The 23,039-nt window shown below is 42.4% G+C and overlaps 1 protein-coding gene across 2 annotated transcripts in view; it reads left to right on the top strand.

The window, feature by feature from the left end:
• Positions 1–23,039, top strand: part of PCP4L1 (Purkinje cell protein 4 like 1) — a 114,188-nt gene that overhangs the window by 77,075 nt on the left and 14,074 nt on the right. For both annotated transcript variants that reach the window (XM_073566901.1, XM_073566900.1), the window contains exon 2: positions 292–349. In XM_073566901.1, coding sequence (XP_073423002.1) covers positions 292–349 — 58 coding nt within the window. The remainder of the gene's footprint in view (positions 1–291; positions 350–23,039) is intronic.

Genomic DNA, 23,039 nt, shown 5'->3' with positions numbered 1-23,039 from the left:
AATATGGATTTTGCTCCAGAATCCGCAGCCAACTTCCATTTATAACATGACTCCACACACATCACAAACGGTTGCCAGTACCAGATGGATCATCACATGAGCGCAGCCAGGACTGTGGATATACAGCATACATATATATATTCCATGAAGATCCAAATTACAGAAAAATAATATACTGTATGTACCAACGAATAACTCTGATCCTCTCCTGCAGAGCACATCATCAGGGGACATATGGAGGAGAATGATAATACTGCTCCTGACTTATAGTATAACCGTTATCTATTCCAGCTACGAGCCAACCGTGACCTCCCCTCATCAAACCCAGCCACCATCAACGAGGAGAAGGGTGAGTATTATAGCAGATTTATTCTTGCACATAGAAGGCAGTATTATAGTAGTTATAGTCTCGTACATAGGGAGTAGTATTATAGTAGTTATATTCTTGTTAATAGAGGGCAGTATTATAGTAGTTATATTCTTGAACATAGGGGCAGTATTATAGTAGTTATATTCTTGTACATAGGGAGCAGTATTGTAGTAGTTATATTCTTTACATAGGGAGCAGTGTTATAGTAGTTATATTCTTGTACATAGGGGGCAGTATTATAGTAGTTATATTCTTGTACATAGAGGGCAGTATTATAGTAGTTATATTCTTGTACATAGGGGGCAGTATTATAGTAGTTATATTCTTGTACATAGGAGCAGTATTATAGTAGATATATTCTTGTATATAGGAGCAGTATTATAGTAGTTATATTCTTGTACATAGAGGGCAGTATTATAGTAGTTATATTCTTGTACATAGAGGGCAGTATTATAGTAGTTATATTCTTGTACATAGGAGCAGTATTATAGTAGATATATTCTTGTATATAGGAGCAGTATTATAGTAGTTATATTCTTGTACATAGAGGGCAGTATTATAGTAGTTATATTCTTGTACATAGGGGGCAGTATTATAGTAGTTATATTCTTGTACATAGGAGCAGTATTATAGTAGATATATTCTTGTATATAGGAGCAGTATTATAGTAGTTATATTCTTGTACATAGAGGGCAGTATTATAGTAGTTATATTCTTGTACATAGAGGGCAGTATTATAGTAGTTATATTCTTGTACATAGGAGCAGTATTATAGTAGATATATTCTTGTATATAGGAGCAGTATTATAGTAGTTATATTCTTGAACATAGAGGGCAGTATTATAGTAGTTATATTCTTGTACATAGGGGGCAGTATTATAGTAGTTATATTCTTGTACATAGGAGCAGTATTATAGTAGATATATTCTTGTATATAGGAGCAGTATTATAGTAGTTATATTCTTGTTAATAGAGACAGTATTATAGTATTTATATTCTTGTACATAGGGGCAGTATTATAGTAGTTATATTCTTGTACATAGGGGGCAGTATTATAGTAGTTATATTCTTGTACATAGAAGTAGTATTATAGTAGTTATATTCTTGTATATAGGAGCAGTATTATAGTAGTTATATTCTTGTTAATAGAGGCAGTATTATAGTAGTTATATTCTTGTACATAGGGGCAGTATTATAGTAGTTATATTCTTGTACATAGGAGCAGTATTATAGTAATTATATTTTTGTAAATAGAAGGGAGTATTATAGTAGTTATATTCTTGTACATTGAAGGCACTCACTATTATAGTAGTTATATTCTTGTATATAGGGAGCAGTATTATAGTAGTTATATACTTGTACATAGAAAGCAGTATTATAGTAGTTATAGTCTTGTACATAGAGGGCAGTAGTATAGTAATTATATTTTCGTACATAGGGGCAGTGTTATTGTACTTACATTATTGTACATAGGGGCAGTTTTATAGTATTTATTTATTTTACTCACTGATGTAGCGCCATTAATTCCACAGCGCTTTACAGACATTATCATCACTGTCCCCATTCGGGCTCACAATCTAGATTCCCTATCAGTATCTCTTTGGAGTGTGGAAGGAAACCGGAGAACCCAGTGGAAACCCACGCAAACACGGGGAGAACATACAAGCTCCTTGCAGATGTTGTCCTTGGTGGGATTTAAACCCGTTATATATTCTTGTACATAAGGGCAGTATTATAGTAGTTTTATTCTTTACATGGGGCAGTATTATAGTAGTTATATTCTTGTATATAGGAGCAGTATTATAGTAGCTATATTTTTTGTACATAGGGAGCAGTATTATAGTAGTTATATTCTTGTACATAGGGGCAGTATTATAGTAGCTATATTCTTGTACATAGGGAGCAGTATTGTAGTAGTTATATTCTTGTACATAGGAGCAGTTTTATAGTAGTTATATTCTTGCACATAGGGAGCAGTATTATAGTAGTTATATTCTTGTACATAGGAGCAGTATTATAGTAGTTATATTCTTGTACATAGGGGCAGTATTATATAGTAGCTATATTCTTGTACATAGGGAGCAGTATTATAGTAGTTATATTATTGTACATAGGAGCAGCATTATAGTAGTTATATTCTTGTACATAGGAGCAGTATTATAGTAGTTATATTCTTGTACATAGGAGCAGCATTATAGTAGTTATATTCTTGTACATAGGGGGCAGTATTATAGTAGTTATATTATTGTACATAGGAGCAGTATTATAGTAGATATATTCTTGTATATAGGGGCAGTATTATAGTAGTTATATTCTTGTACATAGGGGCAGTATTATAGTAGTTATATTCTTGTACATAGGAGCAGTATTATAGTAGTTATAGTATTGTATATAGGATACAACAATATCCCCTATCGAGTCAATTATGCAAGAACTAGGAATCACAAGAGTTTTTAATCTAAATATTACATTTTATTAACAGCATAAAAAACAGGTCACTGCTAATGCAGGTGACACAGGGCATAAATAACAAGATTGCACCTTTAAAATCACAATATCCAATGGTTAATTATAAAACATGGAATCAAGCACAAAAAATAATTATGGACAGACCCCCGTTCAAATTTAACCCTATATAGGTAATAGCCCTCAAGTGAGGAAACAGGGGATAAAGTGCCTATTACTATATTAAAGTGCACTAGTGCTACAATATACATGGCGGTAAACCTACTGCAATGAACATAGTGCATAAGGTGCCACAATAAACATAAGGTGCTACAATCATATGGAAATTTCCATGAGGTATAAAGCCATGCTGCCCTGGCCTGCCTGGCCTGCCGCCCATATGCGCGTTACGCCACAGCTTCTTCGGCTTTCCGTGGATGAACTAATAAGCATGGGAAAGTTTCTGAACTTTTTCCCACGCTGTCAGTTCACCTCCGGTCAGCCAGGGACTCCACGCAGCCTCAGTGACGCTAGCGGTAGTCAGTGAGGCTTCGCGGAGTCCTCGGCTGACCTGAGGTGAACTTGGGAGCGTGGGAAAAAGTTCAGAAACTTTCCCACGCTTATCTGTTCATCTCCGGTAAGCCGGGGCGCCTGCGCAGACATGATTTCATTCATTCTGCAATGATTTACAGCAGGGCAGGTAGCATAAGCACCTGTCCCTGTTGTAAACTAGTTAAGCACTTGTGATGGATTGCAGCGGGGGGCCGACTAAACGACGGAAAGGTATGGATATTGTTGTTTTTTTATTTTTTGGATTTTTTTAACAGGACAACAAGGGATTCTTTTGGATTAGCCGAATAATAAATTTGGTCAAAAACTTTGTGTGATTATTTTATTAAAATAATTTTTAATTAATTTGTGTGTCTTTTTTAACCCTTTACTACTATAGGATTAATAATGGATAGGTGTCTTATTGACACCTCTCCATTATTAACCCAGCTTAATGTCACCTTTCAATAGCAAGGTGACATTAACCCATTATTATTAACTCATGAGCCACCGCTAATGGCAATGGGAATAGAGAGGCTAAGTGCCAGAAAAGATGCGCCTTTTCTGGAGTGGCTGGGGGCAGATTTTTTTTAGCCGGGGGAGGGCAAAAACAATGGTCCCTCTCTAGGCTATTAATATCTGCCCTCACTCACTGGCTTTCCCTCTGTGGCGAAGAAATTACCACGGGAGCCAACACAATTTTTTTCAAAGAATTTACCCGTTAACTTAACATCTACATGTCCAAAATTTTACACACAAACCCTAATCTAATTATTAGTCAGGGACATATAAAAAACTAAATGAAATTAAATGGTTTACTGTATGTAAACCATGTGTCATTTCATGTCGGGTTTTGTAATAATTTTACAGAAGCCGGCAATTGATTTAGCGGCTATTATGCTAAGTAGAACTCTATGAAATATAAAACTATATATATATTTATTGTGAGGTGCCAAGGGGTTAGGTACTAGAAAACAGGTATATTTCTCCCCGTTTCATTTCATATATGTCTCCCTATACTGATGAAGCCAGTTTATTTCACTGTAATCCAGTCCTGGTTTCCTTAGTGGTCAGCATGGAAAGGACTGGTAGTTCCCCCTCCACTTATTCAATCCAGGTTTTGGTTTCCTGACTGGTTCAGCTGATATAATCAGGAGGAGCTGGGATCTCCGAGTCTATCTTGTCTGCTGAGCTGGGAGCTGACACGGTAAGATTACATGGACTTGTTTGCTGTTATATAGGTTTATTTTGTAGTTAGCCTGCTATTGTTAGTTAGTGGCAGACGGCCTTAGATGTTTTATTTCATGTTTGGCATGTGTAACATTGAATAACAAGTGTGCACAATAAATATGCCGTGTCCATATTCATGTGGAACTTGCTAGTCTGCTGAAGTGACTTCATAGCCACACGCTTGTGCCAAAGCAAAGATCCCAGCTGAGCTATCTATTCCCCACAAATGGTGTTTCGAATGCGGGCACTTGTGGCTGCTGGACTGTGACTGCAGAGAAAACGCTGTGTATGTCCTGGCTGAAAGCTTCTGCGCTTTTGAAGAGCCAAGAGTCCAGTAATATGGAGGAACTAGTGAAGCAGTTATTGCAAGCAAATGTGCAACAACAGCAGACTAATACTTGCTTCCAGAAGGCTCTGGAGCAGCAACACCAGATGCAGCAAGAGCAGTTGGAGGCAATAAAACAGGCCTTGGTTCGGCAACCCCGAGATGAGGGAGACCCTGCACAAAGCGCTGCCAGTGCTCAGAAAGCCGTACAGAAGACTTTGCTTAAAATGACCGCAGACGATGATGTGGAAGCATACCTCACCGTGTTTGACCGTGTTGCAGAACGTGAGCACTTACCGCTGGACAGATGGGCTGAGGTAGTTGCTCCATTCCTGAGCGGAGAGCCACAAAAGGCCTATTACGATCTGAGTGGAGCGAATGCTATGGACTATATCAAACTCAAAGGCGAAATCCTGGCAAGGCTGAGAGTAAACACGTATGTACGCGCACAGAGGGTGCATTTATGGAATTTTGTGGAGCGTCAGCCAGCCCGCTCACAAATGCATGATCTCATCCATCTAGTAAAAAAATGGCTGCAACCAGAGGCTTTGACGTCCGCACAGATGGTGGAGCGTGTTGTTCTAGACAAGTACCTGCGGTCTTTACCCGCTAAGATCCAGAGGTGGGTTGGACAGGGTGACCCAACTACCGCTGACCAGTTGGTGAATATGGTCGAACGCTACAATGCTTCTGAAAGCCTACTCCAAGGGACGTTAGCACCCCACTGGCTCCCCAAGAAATCGCTGGAGAGTCCTGCGAAACCTACTTCATCTTCAAAAGAAGAGAACGTCACAATGAAGGGTAGCAGACTTACAAAGGACTATGGAGGTGGTACGGGCTCACATCAAGCCAGCAGACCTCGTCTGGGATCTCCATCGAGGAGACAAGGGCCTATACAATGTTGGCGATGTCGCGGGCTTGTGCATGTAGCAGGGAACTGCCCAATGACTACAGAGCCAATGGACTGTAACGCTATGAGGCGTCTTTCGCTATATGTGCAGTCAGTCACGGGAAATGAACAACACGTGTGCCACGTCGAGGTTGATGGTTATAGTGTGAATGCCGTCTTGGATTCCGGCAGTCAAGTAACTTTGGTACATGCCAGTTTGGTGGACTCTAGCGCCCTAACGAACTTAACCGTGGGCATTAGTTGCATCCATGGGGATACTAAGAACTACCCCACTGCCTGGGTTACTCTTGCCACGCCAGTAGGGACCAAAAGACATCAGGCGGCAGTCATAAAGTCTATGGGACACAGTGTAATCCTGGGGAGAGACTTTCCCTTATTTTGGGACTTGTGGAACTTCAAAAGTGGCATGAACCCTCTAGTTGAAGACGGTACTCCGGAGCTAGCCCCTGAACCATTGCAGCAAGACGACGGAGAACCCATCTCAGAGGTAGTACCAGAATCTGTGGACTCTCCTCTGGCTGTGTATGCAGGCGAGGCAGACCAGCTAGAGGATGTTTTAGAAATGCCTGATCTTGAGGTGGCCCGTGGTAAGTTCGGGACCGCTCAGCACCAGGATCCTACTCTAGCAAGGGCGTGGGAAAACATAAAGGTCTCCGAGGGAAGACCATTGTACCCAGGGGCTCAAAACGAGTTCCCACACGTGGCGGTGCAACAGGATATGTTGTATCACATAGACAAGGTGCGAGGGGTGGTGGTAGAACAACTAGTGGTACCTAAGTCCTTTCGCCAGGTAGTTTTGGAGTTGGCACATAAACATCCCTTGAGAGGACACCTGGCGGTAGAAAAGACAAAACACCGTATTCTGCAACGTTTCTTTTGGGCCAGGTCTAGTGGGAGACGTGACCCAGTACTGTCGGTCATGTCCTACGTGTCAATTGACCGCACCTATGTCACATTTTAGAAGCCCCTTAGTGCCCTTACCAATAATAGAGGTGCCCTTCGAGAGGATAGCAATGGATATAGTCGGTCCATTAGTTAAATCTGCCAGGGGTCATCAGTACATTTTGGTAGTATTGGATTACGCCACGCGTTATCCCAAAGCAGTGCCCTTGCGGAATGCCAATGCGAAATCAATTTCAAAGGAGCTGGTTAATGTTTTCCCGCACCGGCATTCCGAAGGAGATACTTACGGATCAAGGGACCCCCTTTATGTCTCGTATACTTAAGGATTTATGTAAACTACTAAAAATCTCCCATTTGCGTACCTCAGTATATCACCCTCAGACTGACGGTTTGGTGGAGCGCTTTAACAAAACCTTAAAGGGAATGTTGAAAAGGGTGGTGGATAAGGACGGGAGAGATTGGGATGCCCTACTACCATACCTCCTGTTCGCTATACGTGAGGTACCCCAATCCTCCACAGGCTTTTCACCTTTTGAGTTGGTTTATGGGCGGTGTCCTAGAGGCCTGTTAGATATTGCCAAGGAGACTTGGGAACAAGAGGTGACTTCTTATCGCAGTGTAATTGAACACATAACACTTATGCAGGACCGGATTGCAGCAGTTATTCCAATAGTTAAAGAGTGTTTAGAGCGCGCACAACATGCCCAAAGCACGGTATACAACCGAGCGGCAAAAACACGAGTCTTTCAACCCGGAGACAGGGTGTTGGTATTGGTGCCTACCGTAGAGAATAAATTTCTTGCGAAATGGCAGGGACCATACGAAGTGCTGGAACGAATAGGTGAAGTAAATTATAAGATACACCAACCAGACAAGAGAAAGCCCGAACAAATATACCACATAAACTTGCTTAAGGCCTGGCGGGACAGGGAGAGTCTTGTGGCAGGAGCTGCCCTTGAGGATGGGCCTCGAGGGGCACCACCTTCTAAGGTAAAGGACCCCCAGGTAGCTCCGCCAGAAGTGGGTATTTGAGACACGCTATCCGAAAGCCAAAAACGAGAGACCAGGGCGTTCATACAGAGGAACGCAGATATTTTCTCGGAACTTCCTGGCCGGACTCACCTAATTAAACATGACATTGTTACTGATCCACAGGCGCGGGTACGGCTAAAACCATATCGAATTCCGGAGGCTCGGAGACAAGCCATTGACCGGGAAGTGAAGAAGATGTTAGAGCTCGAGGTCATTGAGGAGTCCCGGAGTGATTGGGCTAGCCCTATCGTACTGGTGCCCAAACCCGATGGGACTATCCGATTTTGTAACGATTTTCGGAAAGTAAATGAAGTATCGAAATTCGATGCCTACCCGATGCCAAGAGTCGATGAACTGATAGAGAGACTGGGTTCGGCCAGGTACATATCCACTATTGACTTAACAAAAGGTTATTGGCATATTCCCCTCACGGAATCAGCCAAAGAGAAAACTGCCTTTGTTACGCCCCAGGGATTATTCCAGTACCGAGATATGCCATTTGGGTTGCATGGTGCCGCAGCCACCTTCCAACGTCTAATGGATATTGTCCTAAAACCCCATGGCCAGTATGCATCCGCGTACTTGGACGACATCATTATCTTTAGCGATGACTGGGACACGCATTTGTCAAAAGTACAAGCCGTCTTAGACTCCCTAAAAAAAGCTGGGTTGACTGCCAATCCCAAGAAATGTACGTTGGGATTGGAAGAGGCTCGCTATCTGGGTTATAGCATAGGGAGAGGCGTCGTAAAGCCTCAAGTCAATAAAGTGGACGCTATTCAAAATTGGCCACGACCGGTAACCAAAACACAGGTTGGAGCTTTTTTAGGGATCGTTGGTTATTATAGGTGGTTCATCAAACATTTTGCGACCATTGCAGCTCCTCTCACAGATCTTACTAAGGGGTCGAAATCTGTCACAATAAAGTGGAACGCAGAAGCAGAGGAGGCCTTTCAGCGATTGAAAACAGTCATCTGAGACGAACCAGTGTTGGTTGCACCAGACTTTAAACGGGAGTTTATTGTCCAAACGGACGCCTCTGGGGTGGGCCTCGGCGCGGTTTTGTCTCAAGAAGTAAATGGCGAGGAACACCCAGTGGCCTATCTAAGCAGAAAGCTTATGAGAGCAGAAAAGAACTACAGTGTAGTTGAGCGGGAAGCCCTGGCTGTGAAATGGGCCCTGTACACCTTGCTCTATTATTTACTAGGTCGCCAGTTTAGACTAGTGACGGACCATTCGCCCCTAACGTGGATGTCCCAGGCAAAAGAAGGCAATGCGCGGGTGACACGCTGGTTCTTAGCATTACAAGGGTTTAAATTTTCCGTTGAGCACAGGGCGGGCACAGCGCACAGAAATGCAGATGCGTTGTCTAGAACGCACTGCTTGGTGACTCGTCGTGTCCGACCCCACGGGCTCGAACAGAGGAGGGGGGTGTGTGAGGTGCCAAGGGGAGAGGTACTAGAAAACAGGTATATTTCTCCCCGTTTCATTTCATATGTCTCCCTATACTGATGATGAAGCCAGTTTATTTCACTGTAATCCAGTCCTGGTTTCCTTAGTGGTCAGCATGGAAAGGACTGGTAGTTCCCCCTCCACTTATTCAATCCAGGTTTTGGTTTCCTGACTGGTCCAGCTGATATAATCTGGAGGAGCTGGGATCTCTGAGTCTATCTTGTCTGCTGAGCTGGGAGCTGACACAGTAAGATTACATGGACTTGTTTGCTGTTATATAGGTTTATTTTGTAGTTAGCCTGCTATTGTTAGTTAGTGGCCAGACGGCCTTAGATGTTTTATTTCATGTTTGGCATGTGTAACATTGAATAACAAGTGTGCACAATAAATATGCAGTGTCCATATTCATGTGGAACTTGCTAGTCTGCTGAAGTGACTTCATAGCCACACGCTTGTGCCAAAGCAAAGATCCCAGCTGAGCTATCTATTCCCCACAAAATATTTATATATATATATATATATATATATATATATATATATATATATATATATATATATATATATATGTGTGTGTGTCTCAATGACATATACAGTATAGACCAAAAGTTTGGACACACCTTCTCATTCAAAGAGTTTTCTTTATTTTCATGACTATGAAAATTGTAGATTCACTCTGAAGGCATCAAAACTATGAATTAACACATGTGGAATTATATAATTAACAAAAAAGTGTGAAACAACTGAAAATATGTCTTATATTCTAGGTTCTTCAAAGAACCCACCTTTTGCTTTGATTACTGCTTTGCACACGCTTGGCATTCTCTTGATGAGATTCAAGAGGTAGTCACCGGAAATGGTCTTCCAACAGTCTTGAAGGAGTTCCCAGAGATGCTTAGCACTTGTAGGCCCTTTTGCCTTCACTCTGCGGTCCAGCTCACCCCAAACCATATCGACTGGGTTCAGGTCTGGTGACTGTGGAGGCCAGGTCATATAGCGTAGCACCCTATCACTCTCTTTCTTGGTCAAATAGCCCTTACACAGCCTGGAGGTGTGTTTGGGGTCATTGTCCTTTTGAAAAATAAATTATCGTCCAACTAAACGCAAACCGGATAGAATAGCATGCCACTGCAAGATGCTGTGGTAGCCATGCTGGTTCAGTATGCCTTCAATTTTGAATAAATCCCCAACAGTGTCACCAGCAAAGCACCCCCACACCATCACACCTCCTCCACCATGCTTCACGTTGGGAACCAGGCATGTAGAGTCCATCTGTTCACCTTTTCTGCGTCGCACAAAGACACGGTGGTTGGAACCAAAGATCTCAAATTTGGACTCATCAGACCAAAGCACAGATTTCCACTGGTCTAATGTCCATTCCTTGTGTTCTTTAGCCCAAACAAGTCTCTTCTGCTTGTTGCCTGTCCTTAGCAGTGGTTTCCTAGCAGCTATTTTACCATGAAGGTCTGCTGCACAAAGTCTCCTCTTAACAATTGTTGTAGAGATGTGTCTGCTGCTAGAACTCTGTGTGGCATTGACCTGGTCTCTAATCTGAGCTGCTGTTAACCTGCGATTTCTGAGGCTGGTGACTCGGATGAACTTATCCTCCGCAGCAGAGGTGACTCTTGGTCCTTTCCTGGGGCGGTCCTCATGTGAGCCAGTTTCTATGTAGCGCTTGATGGTTTTTGCCACTGCACTTGGGGACACTTTCAAAGTTTTCCCAATTTTTCGTACTGACTGACCTTCATTTCTTAAAGTAATGATGGCCACTCGTTTTTCTTTACTTAGCTGCTTTTTTCTTGCCATAATACAAATTCTAACAGTCTATTCAGTAGGACTATCAGCTGTGTATGCACCAGACTTCTGCACAACACAACTGATGGTCCCAACCTCATTTATAAGGCAAGAAATCCCACTTATTAAACCTGACAGGGCACACCTGTGAAGTGAAAACCATTTCCGGTGACTAGCTCTTGAAGCTCATCAAGAGAATGCCAAGAGTGTGCAAAGCAGTAATCAAAGCAAAAGGTGGCTATTTTGAAGAATCTGGAATATAAGACATATTTTCAGTTGTTTCACACTTTTTTGTTAATTATATAATTCCACATGTGTTAATTCATAGTTTTGATGCCTTCAGAGCGAATCTGCAATTTTCACAGTCAATAAAGAAAACTCTTTGAATGAGGTGTGTCCAAACTTTTGGTCTGTACTGTATATATATATATATATATATATATATATATATATGTTTTCTATGTCTATATATCTGTTCTTTCTATTCTTTATTAAACATGTCAGTGTGATCTTACTGTATCGCAAAATGAATTGCCGGCTTTTGTTAAAGGACAGCGGTGCGTATTTCTCGCAAGTCACACGTCTGGTCAGTGTGTAATCCTTAGTTTTCTCGCCCCATAGACTTGCATTGGCGTATTACGTGTGTAATACGGTGACAATACCAGCATGCTGCGATTTTCACAGCCCGTATAATACCGCCGAGAAAAAAAAATCGGCTGATGGGAGCTGCCCCATAGATTAACATTGGTCCGAGTATTATGCGATTTTTTTTGTCGCATAGCACTCGTCCATATTTCTCGCTAGTGTGACACCAACCTTATAGTAGTTATATTCTTGTACATAGGGACAGTATTATTTTAGTTATATTCTTGTTCATAGAAGCAGTATTTTAGTAGTTATATTCTTTTACATAGGGGTCAATATTATAGTAGTTATATTCTTGTACATAGTGGACAGTATTATAGCAGCTATATTCCTGCGCATAGGGGCAGTATTATAGTAGTTATATTCTTGTACATAGGGGCAGTATTATAGCAGTTATATTCTTGCACATAGGAGCAGTATTATTGTAGTTATATTCTTGTACATAGGAGCAGCATTATAGTAGCTATATTCTTATACATAGGGGGCGGTATTATAGTAGTTATATTCTTGTACATGGGGCAGTATTATAGTAGTTATATTCTTGTACATAGGAGTAGTATTATAGTAGTTATATTCTTGTACATAGTGGCAGTATTATAGTAGTTATATTCTTGTACATGGGGCAGTATTATAGTAGTTATATTCTTGTACATAGGAGTAGTATTATAGTAGTTATATTCGTGTACATAGGAGCAGTATTATAGTAGCTATATTCTTGTACATAGGGGCAGTTGTTATGAATGGGTCACCAAGGAGGAAAAAACAACACAAGCCAAGTCTCAGAAAACCAGAGGGGTTGGTAACTATGCAGATTGCAGATCCCTGATCTTACCACATAACTAGCCGCAGTCGTGGAGCGTACCTACGATGATCCAAGAACCCTCGTCACAGCCGGAGAGCTACATAAGCCTAAAGCAGGAAAAGAGGAAAACTAATTGCCCCAGAGCAGACCCCAAAGGAAAGACAGCCCCCCACATGTATTGAAGATGAAAACACAAACAAAGGCAGAGAAATAGGCTGAGCAAACGATGGGGCCCGACTAACTTGAAAGGACAGGAAAGGAAAGACACTGTCTGCAATCTGCCAAAAACCCTACCAAAATAATGTCCAACACTTCTGATAGCAAAATTAACCCTGAAGTCACTAGACTTCTCCCACTATATCAGCACTCTGAAATATTCTGAGACAGAGCAAAAACAAGCCAATCTAATAAGGGACCAAAAGGCAAATACAGATAAATAGGAGTGGAAATTCAGCACAACCCCAGCAGGGGCTGGCTGACCACAAAAAACTGAATTGACCAACAAGAGCAAGTGTGAACAATAGCAAAAACAAACTTAACTTGAGAAGACTGGAACAGAGCTGAAGTCCAAGGCCTGAGAAGCAGTCTGTATGACCAGCACCAGGATAGGGCGTCGGCTGTCTTATATCCAGTCTGATACTCCAGAGATTCAATCATTATCCTCCTCATCAGGTGGCAGATCACTACCAATTAAACCAACCTCACTACCTCCTGTCACCACCAGAGGGAGAACGGAAGGAGGAGCAGAAAATGAGTTCACAACAGTACCCCCCCTTGAGGAGGGGTCACCGAACCCTCATCCATGCCACCAGGCCGATCAGGATGGGCCCGGTGAAAAGCACGAACCAATTTATTGGCATGAATATCAGAGGCAGAGACCCAAGAATTATCCTCCTGGCCATAACCCTTCCATTTAACCAAATACTGGAGTCTCTGTCTAACCAAACGAGAATCCAATATTTTCTCTACCTCATATTCCACATTGCCTTTAACCAATACAGGGTCAGGAGGTGCCGCCACAGGAACTACTGGCTCAACAAACCTCTTCAACAGTGACTTGTGAAATACGTTATGGATTTTGAACGTAACTGGAAGAGCCAATCGAAAAGAAACAGGATTAAGAATCTCCAAAATCTTATAAGGTCCAATAAATCTTGGCTTAAATTTTGGAGATGCATCCTTCATAGGAATATTCTTAGACGACAACCAAACCATATCACCCACATTAAACCGGGGACCAATGGTCCTATGCCGGTTGGAAAAACGCTGGGCCTTTTCCTGAGAGAGTGACAACTTATCCACCACTTGGTCCTATATATGCTGCATTCTCACAACCACAGTGTCCACACCTGGGCAGGACAAAGATTCCACTTGCCCTGAAGAGAATCGAGGATGAAACCCAAAATTACAGAAAAAGGGTGACATCAAAGTGGCAGAACTAGCTCTATTGTTCAGCACAAATTCGGCCAAGGGCAAAAATGAGACCCAATCATCTTGATCAGCAGATATAAAACATCTTAAATAAGACTCCAGGGTCTGGTTTTGTTCTCTCAGTCTGCCCATTGGTCTGGGGATAAAACGCGGAGGAGAAGGATAACTGAATTCCCAGATTGGAACAAAAGGCTTTCCAGAATCTGGAAACAAACTGGACCCCTCTATCGGACACAATGTTCTCAGGAATCCCGTGTAACCGAACCACCTGTTGTAAATACAAGGGTACCAACTCAGCAGAAGATGGCAACTTTGGGAGTGATACAAGATGGACCATCTTCGAAAATCTATCCCAAATCACCCAGATAGCAGTCACTCTCTCAGAGACAGGAAGATCAGAAATAAAATCCATTGAGATATGGGTCCATGGCCTCTTGGGCACCGGCAGGGGCATCAGCAACCCACTAGAACGAGAACAGGGTTTAGACCGAGAACAAGTGCCACAGGACTGTACAAAATTCCTGACATCACGAGACAAGGCAGGCCACCAAAACGACCGACTCACCAAATCTCTGGTGCCAAAAATACCTGGATGACCAGCCAATGCGGAGCAATGGACTTCAGACATCACTCTCTTTCTCCACTGGTCAGGAACATACAATCTTCCCATAGGGCAACGCTCAGGCCTATCCTCCTGAAATTCCTCCAGGGTGCGTCTCAAATCGGGCGAAATGGCAGAAAGAACTACCCCCTCACCTAGGGTAGTAGTAGGCTCGGTCACATTAAGAGAATCAGCAAAGAAACTCCTAGAAAGGGCGTCTGCCTTAACATTCTTAGTGCCCGGAAGAAAAGAGACCACAAAATTAAAACGCGTGAAAAACAAGGCCCATCTAGCCTGTCTAGGATTCAAGCGTTTGGCCGACTCCAGATAAATCAGATTCTTGTGATCGGTGAGGACCACAAATTGATGTCTAGCTCCCTCCAACCAATGTCTCCACTCCTCAAATGCCCATTTCATGGCCAGCAATTCCCAATTCCCCACGTCATAGTTGCGTTCATATGGGGGGGAATTTTCGAGAAAAGAAGGCACAGGGATTCATCTTAGAAGTCACAGGGTCTTTTTGGGACAAAACAGCTCCTGCACCAATCTCAGAAGCGTCTACCTCCACTTGAAATGGAAGTGAGACATCAGGTTGCCGTAAAACTGGAGCTGAAGTAAATCTCCTCTTAATCTCCTGAAATGCTGAGACAGCCTCAGGAGACCAATTCAGCACATCAGCTCCCTTCTTGGTCAGATCAGTCAGTGGTTTGACAATAATAGAAAAATTACCTATAAATTTACGATAGAAATTAGCAAAACCCCAAAACTTCTGGAGAGCCTTCAAAGAAGTAGGCTGAACCCAATCATAAATGGCCTGTACCTTGGCCGGGTCCATTTCAATAGTCGATGGAGATAAGATAAATCCCAAAAATGAAATCCTCTGTAAGCCAAAGAGGCATTTCGATCCCTTAACAAACAGGGAATTCTCCCTCAAAATCCGGAACACAGTCCGGACATGTTCCACATGGGAATCCCAATCACTAGAAAAGATCAAAATATCATCCAGATAGATGATCAAAAACTTATCCACAAAGTCTCGGAAAATATAATTCATAAAGAACTGGAAGACAGAAGGGGCATTAGAGAGCCCAAAAGGCATCACCAGGTACTCAAAATGTCCCTCCGGAGTATTATACGCCGTCTTCCATTCATCCCCGTGCTTGATGCGAATAAGATTATACGCCCCCCTGAGGTCAAGCTTAGTAAACCAGCAGGCACTCTTAACTCTGGAGAATAAATCAGACATCAGAGGTAACGGGTACTGATATTTAACCGTCATCTTGTTAAGGGAACGATAGTCAATACACGGTCTTAATGAACCATCTTTCTTGGCCACAAAAAAAACAGCGCCTAAAGGTGACAAGGATGGTCTAATATGACCCTTCTCCAGCGACTCCTTAATATAGGATCGCATAGCATCATGTTCGGGTACTGATAAGTTGAAAAGCCGACCCTTGGGAAATTTACACCCAGGCATCAACTCAATTGCACATAACTTCTATGAGGAGGCAAAGATGCAGACTTACTCTCACTAAATACATCAGAGCAATCAGCCAGATAATCAGGAATATCATGAGACTGAGGAGAGGTGGAGAAAACAGGAGCGTCCCTAAGAACACACTGACAACCCCAACTCACCACAGACACAGATTTCCAAACCAAAACTGGATTATGAGTTTGCAACCAGGGAAACCCAGAACAATAGTATCATGCAAATTATGCAGCACCAAAAATTTACAATTTTCATGGTGGTCTGGGGCGACTCGCATTATCACCTGGGTCCAAAACTGAGGTTTATTCTCCGCCAAAGGAGGGGCATCAATACCCCTCAAAGGAATAGGCGTCTGCAGAGGCGTCATGGACAAACCACAATGTTTAGCAAAGTCCAAATCCATCAGATTCAGAGCTGCTCCTGAATCCACAAAAGCCTTCGTGGAAAACGTGGATAAGGAGCAGATCAGAGTAATTGCCAGAAGGAACTTAGGTTGTATACTGCCCACAGCAAATGTCTGTGCAAAACGTTTCTCTCGTTTAGGGCAGACAGAAATAGCATGAGAGGCGTCTCCACAGAAAAAACACAGCTCATTACGCCTTCTAAACTCCTGACGTTGCGCCCTAGACAAAACCCCATCACATTTCACAGGTTCAGACATTTGTTCAAAAGGTGGCAGCACCTCCCGTGTAGTTTTACGTTCACGTAAGCGCCGATCAACTTGAATGGCTAATGACATAGAGCCATCCAGACCAGAGGGAACAGGAAATCCCACCATAACATCATTTATGGTCTCTGATAAACCTTTCCGAAAGAGGGCTGCCAATGCACTATCATTCCACGTAGTAAGGACCGCCCACTTTCGGAATTTTTGACAGTACAACTCTGCAGGATCCTGACCCTGGTTTAATGCCAACAGGGTTCTCTCAGCTTGATCACCGGCATTAAGTTCATCATACAACAACCCCAAGGCCTGAAAAAATGCATCCACATTAGTCAGAATAGGATTTTCAGGTGTCAGAGAAAAAGCCCAATCCTGGGGATCGCCGCGCAGCAAGGAGATGACAATTTTAACCTGCTGCACAGAGCTCCCCGATGAGTTAGGCTTCAAGGCAAGAAATAATTTACAATTATTCTTAAAATTCAGAAATTTGGACCGATCCCCAGAAAACACATCAGGAGTAGGAATCTTGGGTTCAGCAGCATGTGACTGAATGAGATAGGTGGAAATTCCCTGTACTTCAGCAGCAAGTTGCTCCACACGATCAGACAGTTGCTTAATCTCCATTAGGAAAAAAATCCTCCTACGGCCCCAGAGAAAAAGAGGAAAAAATATAATAAAAAAAAAAATTATGACTTTTTTTTTTCTTTCCTTTTTAAACAATTTTCTCCTGCTTTTGAGTACCCTAGAATCTGCGGTATGGCTGGTGATTCTGTTATGAATGGGTCACCGAGGAGGAAAGAACAACACAAGCCAAGTCTCAGAAAGCCAGAGGGGTTGGTAACTATGCAGATTGCAGATCCCTGATCTTACCACATAACTAGCCGCAGTCGAGGAGCGTACCTACGATGATCCAAGAACCCTCGTCACAACCAGAGAGCTACATAAGCCTAAAGCAGGAAAAGAGGAAAACTAACTGCCCCAGAGCAGACCCCAAAGGAAAGACAGCCCCCCACATGTATTGAAGATGAAAACACAAACAAAGGCAGAGAAATAGGCTGAGCAAACGATGGGGCCCGACTAACTTGAAAGGACAGGAAAGGAAAGACACTGTCTGCAATCTGCCAAAAACCCTACCAAAATAATGTCCAACACTTCTGATAGCAAAATTAACCCTGAAGTCACTAGACTTCTCCCACTATATCAGCACTCTGAAATATTCTGAGACAGAGCAAAAACAGGCCAATCTAATAAGGGACCAAAAGGCAAATACAGATAAATAGGAGTGGAAATTCAGCACAACCCCAGCAGGGGCTGGCTGACCACAAAAAACTGAATTGACCAACAAAAGCAAGTGTGAACAATAGCAAAAACAAACTTAACTTGAGAAGACTGGAACAGAGCTGAAGTCCAAGACCTGAGAAGCAGACTGAATCACCAGCACCCGGATAGGGCGTCGGCTGTCTTATATCCAGTCTGATACTCCAGAGATCCAATTTTGTTATCCTCCTCATCAGGTGGCAGATCACTACCAATTAAACCAACCTCACTGCCTCCTGTCACCACCAGAGGGAGAACGGAAGGAGGAGCAGAAAATGAGTTCACAACAGGCAGTATTATAGTAGTTATATTCTTGTACATAGGGGCAGTATTATAGTAGTTATATTCTTGTACATAGGGGGCAGCATTATAGTAGTTATATTCTTGTACATAGGAGCAGTATTATAGTAGCTATATTCTTGTACATAATGGGCAGTATTATAGTAGTTATATTCTTGTACATAGGGGACAGTATTATAGTAGTTACTGTATATTCTTGTACATAGGGGCAGTATTATAGTAGTTATATTCCTATATATGGGGCAGTATTATTGTAGTTATATTTTTGTACATAGAAGCAGTATTATAGTAGTTATAGTAGTTATATTCTTGTACATAGGGGCAGTATTAGGCTGTGTGCACACGCTGCGGATTAGGTGCGGATTCATCCTCGCGGATTTTGTAAAATCCGCAGGTGAAACCGCAGGTCAAAATACCTGCGGTTTTACCTGCGGATTGCTCTGCGGTTTTTCATCTCCTCAATGGAGGAGATGGCAAACCGCAGGAGAATCCGCAGAAAGAATTGACATGTCAATTCTTTCTGCGGATTGAAAACCGCAGATAATCCGCGCAGAAAATTCCGCACCGTCTGCACTGCGGTTTTTGATTCCCATAGGGAATCATGGTACTGTACACCGCAGCAGAAACTGCTGCGGGTCCGCAGCGGCCAAAACCGCTGCGGAACCGCAGCAAAATCCGCAGCGTGTGCACACAGCCTTATAGTAGTTATATTCTTGTACTTAGGAGCAGTATTATAGTAGCTATATTCTTGTACATAGGGGGCAGTATTATAGTAGTTATATTCTTGTACATAGGGGGCAGTATTATAGTAGTTATATTCTTGTACATTGGGGTAGTATTATAGTAGTTATATTCTTGTACATAGGGAGCAGTATTATAGTAGTTATATTCTTCTACATAGGAACAGTATTATAGTAGCTATATTCTTGTACATAGGGGCAGTATTATAGTAGTTATATTCTTGTACATATGAGCAGTATTTAAATAGTTGTTATATTCTTGTAAATTGGAGCAGTATAATAGCAGTTATATTCTTGTACATAATGGGCAGTATTATAGTAGTTATATTCTTGTACATAGGGGACAGTATTATAGTAGTTATCTTCCTATATATGGGGCAGTATTATTGTAGTTATATTTTTGTACATAGGAGCAGTATTATAGTAGTTATATTCTTGTACATAGGGGCAGTATTATAGTAGTTATATTCTTGTATATAGGGGCAGTATTATAGTAGTTATATTCTTGTACATAGGGGCAGTATTATAGTAGTTATATTCTTGTACATAGGGGGCAGTATTATAGTAGTTATATTCTTGTACATAGGGGCAGTATTATAGTAGTTATATTCTTGTACATAGGAGCAGTATTATAGTAGTTATATTCTTGGACATAGGGGATAGTATTATTGTAGTTATAGTCTTGTACATAGGGGCAGTATTATAGTAGTTATATTCTTGGACATAGGGGGCAATATTATAGTAGTTATATTCTTGTACATAGGAGCAGTCTTATTATTTTTATTATTTAGCTATTTATATAGCACCATTGATTCCATGGTGCTGCACATGAGAAGGGGTTACATACAAATTACAGTTATCACTTACAGTAAACAAACTAACAATAACAGACTGATAGAGAGGGGAGAGAGGACCCTGCCCTTTTGGGCTTACATTCTACAGGATGGTGGGGAAGGAGACAGTATGTTGGGGGGTTGCAGCAGCTCCGGTGTTGGTGAGGCAGTAGCTCCAGTAGTGGTGATTAGGCAGCAGGGATCATTGCAGGCTGTAAGCTTTCTTAAGGAGATGGGTTTTCATGTTCCAGCTGAAGGATCCGAATGTGGTTGATAGTCGAACGTGTTGGGGCACAGAATGCATGGGGGGATACTCGGGAGAAGTCTTGGAGGCGATTAGGTGAGGAGCGAATAAATGTGGAGGAGAAAAAGAAGTTTTAGGTGGACCGGAGAGTACATGAGGGAGGATATCGGCAGATCAATTCAGCGATATATGGAGGAGACAGGTTGTGGATGGCTTTCTTGGTCAGTATTATGCAAATTGTCTCTTCAGAGAGGAAGAGAACTAGAACTCTAGTGCCACCTATTGGAGGTAGCAATCCTAATAGTCAATGTTGAACCTTTAACGAGCCTTGTCACATGACTTAGGATAAAAGCCAAACCAAAATCTCAATTTGCAGACACTGTTTCGGGGTACTGCCCCTCATCAGTGCTAAGTGTGAGATCTGGTTTGGCTGTGTGTCATGTGTCAAGGCTCGTTAAAGTGTCGACATTGACTTTTAGGATTGCTACTTCCAATAGGTGGCACTAGAGTTCTAGTCCTCTTCCTCTCTGAAGAAACAATTTGCATGTTTCCCAGAGGAGCATTGTGGCGTTAAGTCTCGTCATCTCAGACTTGTCAGTCTCCACAAGGAGAAACAATACTTCTTGGATATCATTCATATGCCTCTCACACAGCCAAACCCGATCTCACACTTTGCACTGACGAGGGACAGTGCTCTGAAACACAGGCCTTTCGCCTTGCATTGGGGTGGAGGAGGTCATGCCATCCAGCTTTACTGATGCCCTATTATACTAGGTAAATTGCACTGAGTTATTATATTTCTTTTGGCTACCCTGCTATTTCTGTAGTTTCTTTAGGATTGATATCCTTATTGATGCAGATATATCTTATATGGCGATATTTGAGACTTCAGTGCAGACGCAATATAATCTGAATCTTATTTACCTTTACACTATTTATATGAATATTTATACTGGGTTTGTGGTTATTTGTGCTAGTAGTTGCAATTTTAGGGTTTAGCCTTTTATGATCTTGCTATTGGGCAATAAATTTACCTTAAAGGACATCTTTATATTTAAATTTTTAATCTCTAATTGAATGACGTTTAAATATCCTCCTGCTGGGCATTTTTGTTATTTTAACCATATTTTAATACATATTTATAAAAGTATGATTTTAATCTAATTTTGCTGGGTCTCTTTTTCGGCTACAAGGTGATATAAGTCAGATCTTTTTTTCTTGATTCATGCCATGAAGTGCCAGTTTGTTTATTGCATAGACTAATTTTGGTGTATTTAACCCCCTCATAAGGTATAATGCAGCCCCCACCATAGAATATAATGTAGACTTCCTCATAAAATAATGTAGCTCCCCTCATAGAATATAATACAGCCCCCTCTCATAGAATATAATGCATCCCTTCTCATAGAATATAATGCAGCACCCCACAAAATATAATGCAACCCCCTCATAAGGTATAATACAGTCCCCACCATAGAATATAATGTAGCACCCTCATAGGGTATACTGCAGCCCCACTCATACAGTATAATGCAGCCCCACCACAGAATATAATGCAGCCCCCCAAAGTATAATGTAGCCTTCTCATAGGGCATAATGCTGCCCCCTCATATAGTACAATGTAGCCCCCCAGAATATAATGTAGTCCCCTGAGAGAATAATGCAGCCCTACCACAGAATATAATGCAGCCCCCCCATAGAGTATACTGTAGCCCCCCAGAATATAATGTAGTCCCCTGAAAGAATAATGTAGCCCCCTCATAAAGTATAATGCAGCTCCCCTCATAGGCTATGATGCAGCCCCTCTCCACCTCCATCATTGTCCTCATCACCACTTCCATCATTGCCTTTTCCCCCACCTCCATCATTGCATTCTCCCTCACAACACCTCAATCTCTGCCTCCTCCCCCACCACCACCATTGTCCTTTCCTCCACTACCATCATTGTCCTTTACACCACAACCATCATTGATTTCTCCCCCACCACCTCCATCATTGCCCATTTCAACGCCTTCATCATTGCCTTCCCCCACCACCATCATTGCCTTCACCCCTACCATCCCATCATTGCCCATTTCACCACCTCCATCATTGCCTCCTTCCCCACCACCCCATCATTGCCAATCTCCAATACACACATCTGCAATACATAAACAGCACCACTCTCTCACACTCACACACAAAGCACCGCATCGCATACACACACGCACACACAGCACCACACACCTCTCCGCAAGTTCCCCGCAGCACATCCCGGCAGCCTCTTCCTCGCCGGCAGCTTTCTGTCTGAAACAGCCGCACGCTGAATGATGACGTCATCCAGCTGTGCTTTCTCAGACAGGAAGCGCCGGGCAGGAAGCAGGATGCCGGGATATGCTGCGGAGAGGTGGGGGGGCTGTGTTGCTTTGTGCGTGCGTGTGTGTATGCGATGCGGTGCTTTGTGTGACAGAGTGGAGGGGTGGTGGTGGGGCTTTACATGTTGGAAGTGTTAGCTGCAGCCTGCGGCTAACACTGCCCGCTATTAAAGTGAAATGGTATTCACTCCTCTCCACGACCATGGGGGCATGGGGAAGTGTGAATATCCATTTCTCTTTAGCAGCGGGGACAGGATTCTTTCTCCAACTGCTGCTCCGGTGGGCCAGTACGACCCTGCACAGGGGGCAGTATTATAGCAGTTATATTCTTGTACATAGGAGAAGTATTATAGTAGTTATATTCTTGTACATAGGAGCAGTATTATAGCAGTTATATTCTTGTACATAGGGGCAGTATTATAGCAGTTATATTCTCCTACATAGAGGGAAGTATTATAGTAGTTATATTCTTGTACATAGGAGCAGTATTATAGTAGTGATATTCTGGTACATAGGAGCAGTATTATAGTAGTTATATTCTTGTACATGGGGCAGTGTGATAGTAGTTATATTCTTGTACATAGGGGGCAGTATTATAGTAGTTATGTT

Source organism: Dendrobates tinctorius, unplaced genomic scaffold (genome assembly GCF_039654945.1).
Source record: "Dendrobates tinctorius isolate UK_male_01 unplaced genomic scaffold, ASM3965494v1 ptg000019l, whole genome shotgun sequence".
Lineage (NCBI taxonomy): Eukaryota > Metazoa > Chordata > Amphibia > Anura > Dendrobatidae > Dendrobates > Dendrobates tinctorius.
The sequence above is the reverse complement of the archived record's forward strand: the minus strand, read 5'-3'. Positions and strand labels throughout refer to the sequence as shown.